This window comes from Halichoerus grypus, chromosome 1 (assembly GCF_964656455.1).
Source record: "Halichoerus grypus chromosome 1, mHalGry1.hap1.1, whole genome shotgun sequence".
NCBI lineage: Eukaryota > Metazoa > Chordata > Mammalia > Carnivora > Phocidae > Halichoerus > Halichoerus grypus.
In genome coordinates, this window is record NC_135712.1 from 199,941,527 (window position 1) to 199,957,482 (window position 15,956).

The 15,956-nt window shown below is 40.3% G+C and overlaps 1 protein-coding gene and 1 pseudogene across 9 annotated transcripts in view; both read left to right on the forward strand.

Moving 5' to 3' along the window:
• The window catches only part of SMARCC1 (SWI/SNF related BAF chromatin remodeling complex subunit C1), a 176,100-nt gene that overhangs the window by 46,056 nt on the left and 114,088 nt on the right, over positions 1-15,956 (forward strand). For all 9 annotated transcript variants that reach the window (XR_013450133.1, XM_078078699.1, XM_078078697.1 and 6 more), the window contains exons 7-8: positions 10,048-10,117; positions 13,299-13,374. Coding sequence is in view for 8 of the 9 variants with exons in the window: in XM_078078699.1 (XP_077934825.1) it covers positions 10,048-10,117; positions 13,299-13,374 (146 nt within the window). In the remaining variant the exon portion in view is untranslated. The remainder of the gene's footprint in view (positions 1-10,047; positions 10,118-13,298; positions 13,375-15,956) is intronic.
• LOC118527178 (elongation factor 1-alpha 1 pseudogene) lies at positions 1,520-3,298 on the forward strand (annotated as a pseudogene).

Genomic DNA, 15,956 nt, shown 5'->3' on the forward strand with positions numbered 1-15,956 from the left:
AGGAGGGACATTGTTACAGATCCTACGGATACTGAAAACAGTTGATAGGTTGCTTGATGGCTTATGCATGGTGTCAGATCTAAAGAAACCATTGCCTCATTCAGAGTCATGAAGTTTTACAGTTTTAGCTGTTACATTTAGGTCTTTTCATCATCAGTTTGATAGCTAAAAGTTTGATTTTATTTGTTACAGTCAAAAATCTCAGCTCTGTGATTATTACGCTTTTATAAAGTGAGAAATCTCATCCTGCCTTTAGTGTTTACCTGGTTGTTTCTCAGCCTTTTTCCTGTTTGGTAATAGCAACTGGTGCCCACTAGATGGGGGTGGTGGATAGCTGTGATGTTAGAATACTGATTCTGTTGCTGGCTCTGTTGAGCTAATAAGGCTGATATAAAACTTTTACCATGTGAGCTTTTTTGAGAAAAATTGCCTTTTACAAAAGATTTGAACTGTAATTGTTACATCTGGCTACTTAGTGATTCCTTAGTGGTGCTAGTTTTGTTTTTCTCCTTGGTTTAATACAACCTAGTTTACTGCATACTGATGATGCTCGCTTGGTATTAGTAGTTAGAGCAATTGTTAGGGGATAGCATTTAAATTTAATTTTTAATGTATTGAAGGTATTTTTGAAATATAAGACATGATTTGGCACACTGTACAATTTACCTTAGAATAACTGTCAGGTAAATGTTGACTCTCAGCAAAGCCTTGTGCTGGGCTTCTTATAAGTACTTGTTTCAGGTAAGTGTGCAGACGATAACAGTACCAGCCACAAACATATTAGAAACCGTATTGTAAAACCCTTGAAAATGCAATATACCTTTAATGAGGATTAGTAAAAGTTTTAAATAAAAGGTGATATTTAATGGGCCTTAATCTGTTGGTAAGATTTGGGGTATGTTATGCTAGAAGGGGCAAAAGCATAGTGGTAATAAATTATGAACTTTGAGGGAAAGGAAATGACAAAGTTTGGCTATATATCTTAGCATAGTGGGAGAGAAGAGTAGGTAGGTGAGAGGACAAAGCTCTAGTGTAGAGTTTTGTTTTTATTAGGTGGATGAGGGCAAGAGTAGATAATATTGATGATTTTAGTGGAGAGAAATGAGCAACTGTGGCTGTATTAGGAAAATTTGCCTGGGAGCTGATTTCTGGGACATATGATAGAAGGAGACTGGTCAGAGCAAGACCTTTGGGATGCTCTGAGTTAAATTGCTGAGTGAGGGAAAATTGTGTCCTTTGATGAGATAAATACATTTATCAGGAGAGCAAAGGAAATTAGATGGCAAGCCAAGGATAGTCCATATCTTAAAAGTCATGGGAAAATAAGGAGAGCATTTTAAAATGCGGGAGGTTTTCAATGGAACTGTTCTACAAAGAAATAAAAGTGAGGCCTGAGACAAGGCATTTGGATTTGTCAATAAGGAAATAATTGGTAACCTTTGAGAATGAAGTTTTGGTAACTTGCCAGTGAGGGTAAGTTGTGGAGTTGGTGGAAGATCACCAATTTCTCAGAATGTATGACAGGGAAAAGAAAGTGGAGGATGGCTTTTTCGCAATGGGTTTGCCGCCAGAACACAGGTGTCGTGAAAACCACCGCTCAACCTAAACCAAAATGGGAAAGGAAAAGACTCACATCAACATCATCGTCATTGGACACGTAGATTCAGGCAAGTCTACCACTACTGGTTATCTGATCTACAAATGTGGTGGGATCGACAAAAGAACTATCGAAAAATTTGAGAAGGAGGCTGCTGAGATGGGAGAAGGCTCCTTCAAGTATGCCTGGGTCTTGGATAAACTGAAAGCTGAATGTGAACGTGGTATCACTATTGGTATCTCCCTGTGGAAATTCGAGACCAGCAAGTATTATGTGACCATCATTGATGCCCCAGGACACAGAGACTTCATCAAAAACATGATTACAGGCACATCTCAGGCTGACTGTGCTGTCCTGATTGTTGCTGCTGGTGTCGGTGAATTTGAAACCGGTATCTCCAAGAATGGGCAGACCCGTGAGCATGCTCTTCTGGCTCACACACTGGGTGTAAAACAACTAATTGTTGGTGTTAACAAGATGGATTCCACTGAGCCACCCTACAGCCAGAAGAGGTACAAGGAAATCGTTAAGGAAGTCAGCACCTACATTAAGAAAATTGGCTACAACCCTGACACAGTAGTATTTGTGCCAATTTCTGGTTGGAATGGTGACAACATGCTGGAGCCAAGTGCTAACATGCCTTGGTTCAAGGGATGGAAAGTCACCCGTAAAGATGGGAATGCCAGTGGAACCACATTGCTTGAAGCTCTGGATTGCATTCTGCCACCAGCTCGTCCAACTGACAAGCCCTTGCGTCTGCCTCTCTAAGACGTCTACAAAATTGGTGGTATTGGTACTGTCCCTGTGGGCCGAGTCAAGACTGGTGTTCTTAAACCTAGCATGGTGGTCACCTTTGCTCCAGTCAGTGTTACAAGTGAAGTAAAGTCTGTTGAAATGCACCATGAAGCTTTGAGTGAGGCTCTTCCTGGGGACAGTGTGGGCTTCAATGTCAAGAACGTATCAAAGATGTTCGTCATGGCAATGTGGCTGGTGACAGCAAAAATGACCCACCAATGGAAGCAGCTGGCTTCACGGCTCAGGTGATTATCCTGAACCATCCAGGCCAAATCAGTGCTGGATATGCCCCTGTGCTGGATTGTCACACAGCTCACATTGCTTGCAAGTTTGCTGAGCTGAAGGAGAAGATAGATCGTCGTTCTGGAAAAAAGCTGGAAGATGGTTCCAAGTTCTTGAAATCTGGTGATGCTGCCATTGTTGATATGGTTCCTGGAAAGCCTGTGTGTGTTGAGAGCTTCTCTGACTATCCTCCTCTGGGCCATTTTGCTGTTCGTGACGTGAGACAGACGGTTGCTGTGGGTGTCATCAAAGCAGTGGACAAAGCAGCTGGAGCTGGCAAGGTCACCAAGTCTGCCCAGAAAGCTCAGAAGGCTAAATGAATATTATCCCCAATACCTGTCATCCCAGTCTTAATCAGTGGTGGAAGAACGGTCTCACAACTGTTTGTGTCAATTGGCCATTTAAGTTTAATAGTAAAAGACTGGTTAATGATAACAATGCATCGTAAAACCTTCAGAAGGAAAGGAGAATGTTTTGTGGACCATTTGTTTTTTGTGTGTGTGTGTGGCAGTTTTAAATGACTAGTTTTTAAAATCAGTACTTTTTAATGGAAACAACTTGACCAAAAATCTGTCACAGAATTTTGAGACCCATTAAAACAAAAGTTTAATGAGAAAAAAAAAACGTGGAGGATGCCACCCAGCAGGTGGCCAGGCTTTTGTCTTTCAAGATTTGGTTTTACAGTTTATTTCTGGGCAGAGCAAAAGTAAACTGAATCACATAATAGAGTTGAAACCTGGAAGGGATAAAGGAATTGATTTAAGAACATGGGTTGGTGGGGCGCCTGGGTGGCTCAGTCCATTAAGCATCTGCCTTCAACTGAGGCCATGATCCCAGAGTCCTGGGATCGAGCCCCGCATCGGGCTCCCTTCTCGGTGGAGAGCCTCCTTCTCCCTCTCCCTCTACTGCTCCCCCCGCTTGTGCGCTCTTGCTCTCTGTCAAATAAGTAAAATCTTAAAAAAAAAAGGGGGGGGGGCACCTGGGTGGCTCAGTCGGTAAAGCATCTGCCTTCAGCTCAGGTCATGATCCTGGGGTCCTGGGATTGAGCCCTGCATCACGCTCCTTGCTCAGCGGGGAGCCTGCTTCTCCCTCTGCCTCTGCCTGTTGCTCCCCTTGCTTGTGCTCTCTTTCTCTCTATCACTCTCTCTGTGTCAAATAAATAAAATCTTAAAACAACAACAAAAAAACCATGGATTGAATTACTGGTTTTAGTAGAAAGAATATGTATTTCTCTAAGGAATGAGAATTTTTAAAAATCAAGATATTCATTAGAAGAGGAAGATAAATCTTACTCTACAACATTTATTTAGATGAGTGGATATGTCTCTTAGGTTTTCTTATCTTCATTCTTTTTGTTCATCTGACTTGAGAATTTCAAATGTCTTTGAGTTCTCAGATTCTTTCTTCTGATTGGTCAAATCTGATGTTGAACTCTCTAGTGGAGTTTTCAGTTCAGTTACTCTGTAACTCCAGAATTTTTGTTTGATTCTTTTTTATAGTTTCTGTCACTTTGTTGATACTCTTGTTATTGTTCATACATCATTTTCCTAATTTTATTTAGTAGTTTAATGTGTTCTTTTATAGTGCACTGAGTCTCTTTTAAACCATTATTTTAATTTCCGTATATCAATTTCGTATTCTGCAACTTTACTGAATTCATTTATTCTAAGTTTTTCAGTGCAGTCTTTAGGATTTTTTAAATACAGTAGCATGAATTCTGCAAATGGTGATCGTTTTACTTCTTCCTTTCCAATTTGGATGCCTTTTATTTCCTTTTCTTGCCTAATTGCTGTGGCTAGGACTGCCAATACTGTGTTGGATAAAAATGGTGAAAGTGGGTATCATTGTCTTGTTTCTGATCTTAGAGGAAAAACTTTCAGCTTTTCACCACTGAGTATGATGTTAGCTGTGGACTTGTCATATATGGCCTTTATTATGTTGAAGTATGTTCCCTCTATCCCACTCTATCAAGAGTTTTTATTCTAGCTGTGGGCTTGTCATATATGGCCTTTATTATGTTGAGGTATGTTCCCTCTATCCCACTCTATCAAGAGTTTTTATTCTAGCTGTGGGCTTGTCATATATGGCCTTTATTATGTTGAGGTATGTTCTCTCTATACCACTCTATCAGGAGTTTTTATTTGTAAGTGGATGTTGAACTTTGTCAAATGTTTTTTTCTGCATCTATTGAGATGATCATATGATTTTTGTCCTTCATTTTGTTAATGTGGTATATCACTTTGATTGATTTGCTGGTGTTGAACCATCCTTGCATCCCTGGAATAAATCCCAGTTGATCATGATGTATGATCTTTTTAATGTATTGTTGAATTTGGATAATATTTGCTTGAGGATTTTTGCATCAGTGTTGACCAGGGATATTGGCCTTGGCCTGTAATTTTTTTTTCTTGGCACCCTTTTCTGGTTTTAGTATCTGGATAATGTTGGCCTTGTAAAATAAGTTTGGCAGTATTCCTTCCTCTTATTTTTTGGAAGAGTTTGAAAAGGATTGGTATTAAATCTTCTTGGAATGTTTGATATAATTCACTAGTGAAGCCATCTGGTCTGGGACTTCTGTTTGTAGGGGGTTTTTAAGTTATTGATTCAATCTCCTTACTAGTAATCAGTCTTTTCAGATTCTCTATTTGTTCATGATTCAGTCTTAGAAGGTTGTATATTTCTAGGAATTTATCTGTTTCTTCTAGGTTGTACAGTTTGTTGGTGTTTAACTGTTCGTAGTAGTTTCTTACAATCCTTTTTATTTCTGTGGTATCAGTTGTAACATCTCTTTCATTTCTGATTTTATTGATTGGAGCCCTTTCTCTTTTTTCTTTGATGAGTCAATTTTGTTTATTTTTTACTTTTTTAAAAGATTTTATTTATTTAGAGAGAGAGTGAGAGTACAAGCAGGGGGAACAACGAGGGAGAGGGAGAAGCAGCCTCCCTGCTGAGCAGGGAGTCCCAACGTGGGGCTCGATCCCAGGACCCTGAGATTATGGCCTGAGCTGAAGGCAGACACTCAACCCATGGAGCCATCCAGGAGCCCCAATTTTGTTTATTTTTTCCAAATAACCAGCTCTTGGCTTTATTGATCTTTTATATTTTTAGTCTCTGTTTCATTTATTCCTGCTCTGATTTTTGGTATTTCCTTCCATTAACTTTGGGCTTCATTTGTTCTTCTTTTTCTAGTTCCTTGAGGTGTAAAATTAGGCTGTTTGAGATTTTTCTTGTTTCTTGAAGTAGGCATTTATCACTATGACCTTCCCTCTTAGAATTGCTTTTGCTGCATACCCAAAATTTTGGTATGTTGATTCTTTTTTGTTTGTTTTGGATTTTTAAAATTTCTCTTGATTTTTGTTGTTGTTGACCCACTGGTTTTTCATTTAAAACGATTATTTTGGGGCACCTGGGTGGCTCTGTTGTTTAAGTGTCCAACTCTCTTATTTATTTATTTATTTATTTATTTATTTGACAGAGTCACAGTGAGAGAGGGAACACAAATATGGGGAGTGGGAGAGGGAGAAGCAGGCTTCCCGTTAAGCAGGGAGCCCGATGCGGGGCTCAGTCCCAGGACCCTAGGATCATGACCCAAACCGAAGGCAGATGCTCAACCAACTGAACCACCCAGGTGCCCCCGGCATGGAACCCACTTAAAAAAAAAAAAAAAAAAAAAGATTACTTTGTATTTGTCAGATAATTTATAGATCTTTTCTTTCCTCTAGGGTCAGTTTTTGAGATTATTTTCCGTTGATTAGACCATTTCCCTTTCTCTTTCTGTGTCTTGTTATTTTCTGCTGTGTTTTGTGCCTTTGAAAGAACAGCTGCTTCTCCTGGTCTTTATGGTCTGACTTTGTACAGGGGAAGACCTTCACCAGTCAGCTCAGTTTGAGATTCGAGGCATCTCTCAAAGGTTTTCAGAGGATGCATCTTCTCTGCACTTGTGTGTGTAAAGAGTATGCTGGCTTCTCTTTCAGGAGGTTGTAATATCTTGCTTTCTCTGTGTCTCTCTGCTTTACCACAAGTTCTCTGTTGTTGCAACAAGCCACTGAGCTCTTCCTTGATCTTTGTGGTACCCAGGCTTCCAAAGAATGCTGGTTCCCCATCAGCACTGAGTCATTTGAGACAGAAAGCTGTCCCTTGGGCAGCCCTCAGAAAAGTCAGAACATAGGATGTACATTCCACTCTTCTTTCTCCCTACCAGGGGAGAAGTTGGGATCTTGGTGCTTTCTCCTGATCACACCCAGTTGACCAGCCTCTGTCTGTGGCATTACTGGTTCTCTGGTACTACAATAAGTTGCTTAGATTTCATTTGCTCTCATTGACCACCACACATCCAAAATATGTCCATTCTGTCAGTGCGCTAAGTCCGGTGAGGCAAACAGCCCCCCTAATAATTTGGAATATTGGATGCACATTCACTCTTCTCTTTTCAGCCCAAGGGAGAAGCTGCAAGCTGAGCTTTCCCTCCTGATCCTGCTGAACTCTGCTGGCTTGGGAGAATTTCTATTGTGGTGGATACGAAATGGCTTTTCTTACTGTTACAATGCAGCTGTTCTTGACTTTGAGCTTGCCTGAAGTACTGCAACTCCTTAATTGGGTTCTAGAGTTCTCATGGAGACTTTTTAGGTGGTATATTGGTGTTAAGTCAGTGTCTCTGTGGTGGAACAAGGTCTGGGGCCTCCTGTAATGTTACTTTGTTACTTCCTATACATGATGGCCAAATAACATTACATTGTGTGGATATACTACCTTTTGTTTAGCCAATTGTAAGTTTATGAACACTTACTTATAAATAATGCCATTAGGATTATTTGTGTACAGGTTATAGTGTGGATGTATGGTTCCAGTTCTCTTGTGTTTATACCTAGAAATTGAATTGCTGAGCCATATTGGCAACTCTGTAGTAAACATTTTCTTATACCACCGTGATGTTTCCCAAGGTAGCTGTACCATCTTACAGTCCCATCAGCATTGTGTGGAGATACCAATTTCTCCACATTTTCATCAACACTTTTTATTTGCTCTGTTTTTTTTTTAAAGATTTTATTTATTTATTTGACAGAGAGAGACACAGTAGAGAGGGAACACAAGCAGGGGGAGTGGGAGAGGGAGAAGCAGGCTTCCCGCCGAGCGGAGAGCCCGATGCGGGGCTCGATCCCAGGACCCTGGGATCATGACCTGAGCCGAAGGCAGACGCTTAATGACTGAGCCACCCAGGCGCCCCTGCTCTGTTTTTATATTAGCCATTCTAGTGGGTGTCAGGCAGTATCTCTGTGGTTTTGATTTGCATTTCCCTAATTGTTAATGATCCCATGATCCCCAAGTGTCTTTTCATGTGCTTTTGGTCCATTTGTGTATCTTCTTTGGAGAAATGTTTCATTTGCTCCTTTGCTTGTGTTTTTTTTTTTCTTCTTTTTTTTAAGATTTGTTTATTCGTGGTGGTGGGGGGGCGCAAAGGGAAAAGGAGAGAGACAATCTCCAGCAGACTCCCTTTGAGCGCGGAACCTGAAGTGGGGCTCGATCCCATGACCATGAGATAATGACATGAGCCAAAACCCAAGAGTCAGACGCTCAACTAATGAGCTACCCAGGTGCCCTCCTTTGCTTGTATTTTAGTTAGACTATGTCCTTATTGTTGAGTTGTGAGAGTTATGTATATATTCTCAGTTTGGACTAATTTTTACTCATAAAACTGGCTGTTTTATTGGTTCTGTGTAGCATATGATTATCTCTGGGAAGAATGTGGATTTATATCTCTAACCATTAGTTATTTCTGCTACTGGGAAAATTTCCAAAGGCAATCATTGCCACAGTCTCTTTCTATCAAAATCAGCTGTAAAAAGAATGAGTATTCTTTTTTCTTTACCTCCTAAAGCTGCACAGCCTTTGAAGATAGATTTAGTATCCTAAAGGGCAGTTCTTACTAGTTAAGAGTCAGTATATTTTGTTTGTTGCTACATAGTGAGTTATGAAAGACCAACTGGCCTCCTCTTCACTTTTTCCTTGGCCATTTTGGGATATCAGGTTAAGGACCCGGGCTTGATTTTTTCCTATTCACTTTCTCTCAAGATAGTAAGGTGAACAGTTGGATGCTTGAAAAAGAACACAGGCTTGGGGCACCTGGCTGGTAGAGCATGTGACTCTTGAGCTCTGGGTGGTGAGTTCGAGCTTCATGTTGGGTGTGGAGCCTACTTCAAATAAAAATTAAAAAACAAAACATAGGCATGTGGGTTTTCATGCCTTTAGTCAGTGAAGCTGGGATGATTTCTTGTTGAAATTGGCAATGAAAAGCCACGTTTACTTAACTGGTTTCACTTAAGTTTTTCTGTTTTGCTATTTCTTGGGTTTCAAGGGGCTTACTTTATTAATTTCCCCTGAGCACTAGAGACAAGTTTGCTAAGCTAAATTTATTTATTTATTTATTTATTTATTTATTTTAAAGATTTTATTTATTTATTTGACAGAGAGAGACATAGCGAGAGAGGGAACACAAGCAGGGGGAGTGGGAGGGGGAGAAGCAGGCTTCCTGCCGAGCAGGGAGCCCAATGCAGGGCTCGATCCCAGGACCCCGGGATCATGACCTGAGCTGAAGGCAGACGCTTAACCATCCGAGCCACCCAGGTGCCCCGTGCTAAGCTAAATTTAGACTACCAAAGAAACACCCCATAACAAGTACTAAAATGTAGATATAATACAACTATGATTCAAATCAATAAGGGTCATCCTGTAAATTTGTATAAATTTACACCTATATTTGGTAAGGAAATTCAAAATAAAAATATCTAATATGATCATATGCTTAAACTGTTGTTGGGAAGGCTAACTTAACTGTTGTTGGGATGCCATTAAAAAATCATAACAATAGTATTATTGGTAAAAACTTGATGTAGCAGTCTGTGAAGTGCTATAGGATACCAGAGAAAGTGAATCTAGAGGAAGAAGAGTATATGGTGAAACTTTCATCAAGGACATGAAGCAGGACTTATACCTTGAAAAATGTATAGTAATTGCAAAGCCTCACAGAAAGAGGGAGGAGAGGTTTTACTTGGAAATGTGGTAGTAAAAAATATAGTGATCATGATTTGGGTGAAATTGGAGACAAACAGGCAGGTGGGTGGGAGGGGAGTATTTTACTGCAGTGGACAATTGGATTTGCCAAGAGTAGTGGATAATAGGCCTATGCTATAGTAGTTCTGAATACATGGCTGAAAAACTTTCTCTTAATATAACAGATACAATGTTCATTTATGAGAAAAAATTTTGGGGGGGTGCTTATGAGCAAACCCAAAATTCTAAGTAGAAATTAAGTCTAAATAGCAGTTTATTCATTTATTTTGTTACCTTGACTAAAGTATTTTCTTTTTCCCTTTCAGAAGAATGGTTGAGACCGGTGATGAGAAAAGATAAGCAGGTGTTAGTGCATTGGGGGTTTTACCCAGACAGGTAATGTCCTGAAATCTGGTATAAAGATTTTTTTTCAGTTCAAGCCAGAGTTATTTTTTTTTTTTTTTTTAAGATTTTATTTATTTATTTGACAGAGAGAGACATAGCGAGAGCATGAACACAAGCAGGGGGAGTGGGAGAGGGAGAAGCAGGCTTCCCGCAGAGCAGGGAGCCCGATGTGGGACTCGATCCCAGGACCCTGGGATCATGACCTGAGCCGAAGGCAGACGCTTAACGACTGAGCCACCCAGGCGCCCGCAAGCCAGAGTTATTTATGTATAGTTTCATTTTCGGAAGAGTGACAACTTTGTTTGCTTCAGTGCTTGATCTCACTTTTTGAGTCTTACTGAAGTTATGGAATTCAATTCAAAGCCCCAATTTGCTGCATTTGCCAAAACACCCCTTCAATATGGTATTAGACTGCTAATATAGATTTGTTTCCTTCAAGAAATGAATTTTTCTCCCTAGTATTTTATGACTATTTAGTTTTATTTGTTTCTTCAAAAAATCTTCATGCCATACTATTAGGAATGAATTATTTTATTTCTAAATAGAGTGTTTCTTCTTGGCAGAAGAAGAAATTGTCGTTATTACTTTGAGATAATCATAACTCATACTGTGTTTCATTCTCTGAGTATAGATAAAGAATATTATAAATATGAACTAGATGTTAGTGAAAATGGTGGTCCTTTTTAAATTTATACTATGCCTACATAGGACACTGACAAATAAGGATAACCTTCCATGAACTTCATCTAGCTTCATAAGTATACAGTTGAAATAAATTTTATAATAACACAGTAAAAACATGTTAGCCTGTTTGTTAACCTTTTCTTTATGTTTCAGATAAGATATAGTGGCTGGTTTGAGTCTTATCTTCTCAAGGCCTTGTTCACTTTCTTTATTAACTATATAACAGTCCCCCCACCCCCCTTCATCTGTGAGGGCTTCATTTTAAAGACTCCCAGTGTATGCCTGAAACCATGGATAGTACTGAACCCTGTATATACTATATTTTTTCCCTGTATGTTCATACCTATGATATAAGTTAATTTATAAATTAGGCACAGTAAGAGATGAACAGCAATAACTAATAATAAAATAGAACAGTTGGAATGGTATAGTGTAAGAAAAGTTACATGAATGTGGTCTCTCTCTTCTCTTAAAATACCTTATTGTATGTACTGTACTCACCCTTCTTGTGATGACGTGGGATAATAAATGCCTGTGTGGTGACGAAGTGAGGTGAGTGGTGCAGGCACTGTGATGTTGCGTTAGGTTTCTGCAGTCAGGAGGATGATCATCCGTTTTCAACCACGTTTGACTGCGGGTAACTGGAAGTGCAGGATGTAAAACCCGGGGTGAGGAGGGACTGTTGGAGTCTGTGCCCTCACTTCTACCTCTCTGACAGTTTGTATTCAAGACTTCTAGAGAATGTAAGGTTATCAGTTGCTAACTCACCATTGTTATCTTTATCTGTTATAATTAATAACTTGGCAAAGGATCTTTTTTTCTCCAGCTCATGTTTTAAGTGTTCCTAGAAAACTTACCAGAGTGCCATTAATAGACATACAGAGCTGTGCTTGTTCCGTATGCTTTTGAACTGACTTCTGAGTAGTGGCTTCAGGGAGCCGGTGCTGGTTACCATACTTGTATTTAATTTAGATATTCCTTGCTTTTACAGTAATTTATTGGCCAGTATAGTAGCATTGACAGTTTCAATTTGGCAATTTTATGCTTACCTCAGAGTTGTAGAGGAGCAGGGGGAGTGATTCAAGAGAGAACCCTTGAGCAAAGAGGTGTGAAGATATGAGGGGTGAGCCAAATGATACCTGGGTAGCGAGAAGCCTCTATAAAGGGTTTGAAGTGGCCACTGCCTGGCGTTTTTAAAGAACACCATGAAAGCCCAGGTGGCTCAACTGAAACGTGAGTTGAGGGGAGAGTACTAGGAGATAGGGTCAGAGTGGCAGTCAAAGGACCAGGTCATGAGGCCTTGGCAATCCACTGTAAGGATTTTGGCTCTTTGAGTGAGGTGGGAGTTGTTGGAAGGTTTTGAGTAGTGGTAATGTGGACGGACTTGATTTTCTACTGATCAGCACGGGAGTTTTGACCTGCTCCATTTCCGACCTGGGCCGGTTCACCCCTCCTTAGGCAACCTGGTGGTCCCCCGCTCCCGGGAGGTCACCATATTGATGCCGAACTTAGTGCGGACACCCGATCGGCATAGCGCACTACAGCCCAGAACTCCTGGGCTCAAGCGATCCTCCTGCCTCAGCCTCCCGAGTAGCTGGGACTACAGGCGTGCGCCACTGCGCCCGGCCGGACTTGATTTTCTAAAGCATCACTTTGGTTGCTTGTGAAAAATGGACTCAGGGCTTTGGGCAGAAGTAGAAGGGTGAGAAGTAGATAGATTCTGGGCATATTTTGAAGACGGAACGAACTGTCGAAGTTGTTATTGGTTGGATTGTAGGATGTGATTGAGGGTGAAGTCAGGGATGTCTGCAGGGATTTTGGCCAGAACAACTGGAAAAATGAAGTTGGCATTTACTAAGATGGGGATGATTGGCTAGGGCGTATTTTTGGGATCAGGATGGCATTGCGTGCTGAATTTTGAGTGTGTTAGTTTTGAAAGCCTTCTTGAATATGTAAGGGGAAATGTGGATTTGGCAGTTGGATTCATGAGTCCAGCATTCAGAGAAGAGGGCAGATGCATAGATATTTGAAGCCATAGGTCTGCATGAGATCAAGAGAATGAGTAGACAAGAAGAGGAGTGTTCGCAAACCAAACTTGGACCTTCCAATGGTGAAGAGGTTTGGGAGAAGAGGAGAAACTGGCCATGCAGGATGGGGAAAGGCTGTGGCTAGAAGAACTAGCAGATGATAGTGCTGTCTTGGAGGCCAAGTGAGGGAAATGCTTTGAGGAGAGAGCGATCTCCTCATTAAAATTCTGTGAATTCTGTGCACTGAGACTTGAACTTTGGACTTAACAGTGTCAGGATCACTATAGACCTCTACAGAAGTGTTTTCTTGTCAGAGTGGCAGAGACAAAAGTGTGTGAAATATTGCTATTACTTGATACTAAGAGTATTTCTAAAATACAGTTTCACCTTTTTATAAAAGGTCTTTTTAGTGAATGAATTTGGGTTCTAAGCTGTTTTTCCTTTTTTCATTTCCTTTGTAGCTATGATACTTGGGTCCATAGTAATGATGTTGATGCAGAAATTGAAGATCCACCAATTCCAGAAAAGCCATGGAAGGTGAGAGATCATTTTTTAAAAAAATTTATTCTTATATAACTTAATAGTTTTTCTCAGCTCTTTTTCACAACAGTGTTTCAAGGAAGTACAGAATGAGGATCTTCCTTTCTTGTCATCCTATTAAGCTGTCCATGACCACAAAGAACTCATTATCTAGGTCTTAGCAGAAATGTTTACAGCGGAGTTTGAGGAGACCCCAGAGTCCAGTTACATTGTGCTTTGAGGTGGTTGAGACAGGAGTGGGAGGAGTGCAGTTGAACCTTGGTAGTGTCATTTAGGAAGGCTGGAAGCCATGCCTGCACGGCTCTTACGATGAAACAGACTTATTTTATTAGTCATTTCTGTCACAATCGTAAGAGCCCATGTATCAACTCTTATTTTTCAACTTTTAATGTGGAAATAATTCTGAAAGTTGCAAGAACAATATAAAACAACTACTTTATAAAACAGCTACATTATGCTCTTCTTCCAGATTTCCCTGTTTTTAATTATTTCAGGATACTAATTCTTGAAACAATATAGTACCTGATACAGAACCCATATTCCGTTTACACCAGTTGTTCCAATGATGTGGTACGTTTTATACTAAGTCTCTTCCCTGATCTAGGATCCAGCTCAGGAGCACACACTGTATTTAGTTGTCAGATCTGTTTAGTATACTTTAATGTGGAACTTTCAGCCTTTCTTTTTCTTCTATGATTCTGGCATTTTTGAAATATATAGTCTAGATTTTTATGTTTGTTTTAGAATGTCTTTTTTTTTCCTAAAGGAATTTTTATTTAAAAGATTTTATTTGTCAAAGAGAGAGAGAGAGAGCACAAGCAGGGGGAGCGGCAGGCAGAGGGAGAGGGAGAAGCAGCCTTCCCACCGAGCAGGGAGCCCAACACATGGCTCGATCCCAGGACCCTGGGATCATGGCCTGAGCCGAAGGCAGACACTTAACCAGCTGAGCCACCCAGGCGCCCCAGAATACCATTGAATATCAGCTATTGATTCAAATGTCCTGTCTCTTTTGTTTCCTTTAATCTGAAACATTACCCAGTGCTTCCTTGTTGGTGATGCTGATCACCCAGTTATGGCGTGCTCTGTTGGCTCCACTGTATAGTTCCTTTTTTTTTTTTCCACTTGTAATTTATAAGCAATCTGTAAGAGATTCTTGTAGGCCATACAGATACCCTGCTTCTCATCAAAATACTCTCCATTGCCCAGATTTAGCATCCACTTGAAATTCTTGCCTGAACCAGTCTTTTCTTTGATGATTGCACAGGGATGATTTTCCATTCTAGCCCTCCCTCCACATTTACCAGTCGGCTTTCAGAGTCCTTCCTTTCCCCTCATTTACTTTTTTATTCATCTGTTACCAGTATGGGTTTATGGAGTTCCAATGTTTCAGTGGTCAGTAACTTACTACTTAATTATTTTGGTGCTGAAATTATTTCATATTTGTCTACACAGGGAAGGATTGTCTAGTCCCAAATTCTAGTGTACTCCCTTTGAAAAATTCTGTTGGATAATAGGAATGTGTGGGCTAGGTCTGTGGTTTCAGTATCTATATCTCCATCTGTATCTATGCAACATTCAGAGAACCCGTCATTTTTAAAATTCTTACCCAGAAACATTAACAAAAAAAAGCAAGAGAAGTTACCATGTGAAGGGCTTGGAAGAATCCTGAATCTGATTCTCACTTCTCCACTCCCCAACCTTGGCTATCCCTGAAAGGTCTCCACAGAGCACCTGTATACTTGACAGGGCGAGGTGATAGGTCTGATGATAGGTCTGTGTAAATGTCCTCTTTCATCATTCCATAGAATTTTGTTGAACGCATAAACATAGAGACATCCTTCATGCCTAGAGCAGTGACTAGGCCTATTGCTTTGAATGGCCTAATGCTGTTAAATGTTTTTATCAGTGGTTTTCATCAGAATGAAGAAGACATGATTAGTGAAATAAGCCAAATGGAAAAACATAAATCCTGCATGATACTGCTTTTATATGGAATCTTTAAGAAAAAAAAAAGCTCGGGGTGCCTGGGTGGCTCAGTCGTTAAGCGTCTGCCTTCGGCTCAGGTCGTGATCTCAGGGTCCTGGGATCGAGCCCCGCATCGGGCTCCCTGCTCAGCGGGAAGCCTGCTTCTCCCTCTCCCACTCCCCCTGCTTGTGTTCCCTCTCTTGCTGTGTCTCTCTCTGTCAAATAAATAAATAAAATCTTAAAAAAAAAAAAAAAAAAAAGCTCTAGAAATAAGAGAGTAGAGAAATGGTTGCCAGCAAAGAAGGGCTAGGGGGAGTAAAGTTGGTAAAAGGGCACAAACTTGCAGTTGGGAGAAGAATTGTCTGACGATCTAATGTGAAACATGGTGACTAAAGTTGATGACACTGTATTGTATAATTGGAATTTGCTAAGAGAACAGAACTTAAATATTCTCACACATAAAAAAGTTAAGTATGTACCGTGATGGATGTGCTAATTAACCTTTCTCAGTGTGTATGCATATCAAATCATCATGATGTATACTTTGAGTATCTTACAATTTTATTTTTCAGTTATACCTAAATAAAGCTGAAATGAAGACAAATGACATGATT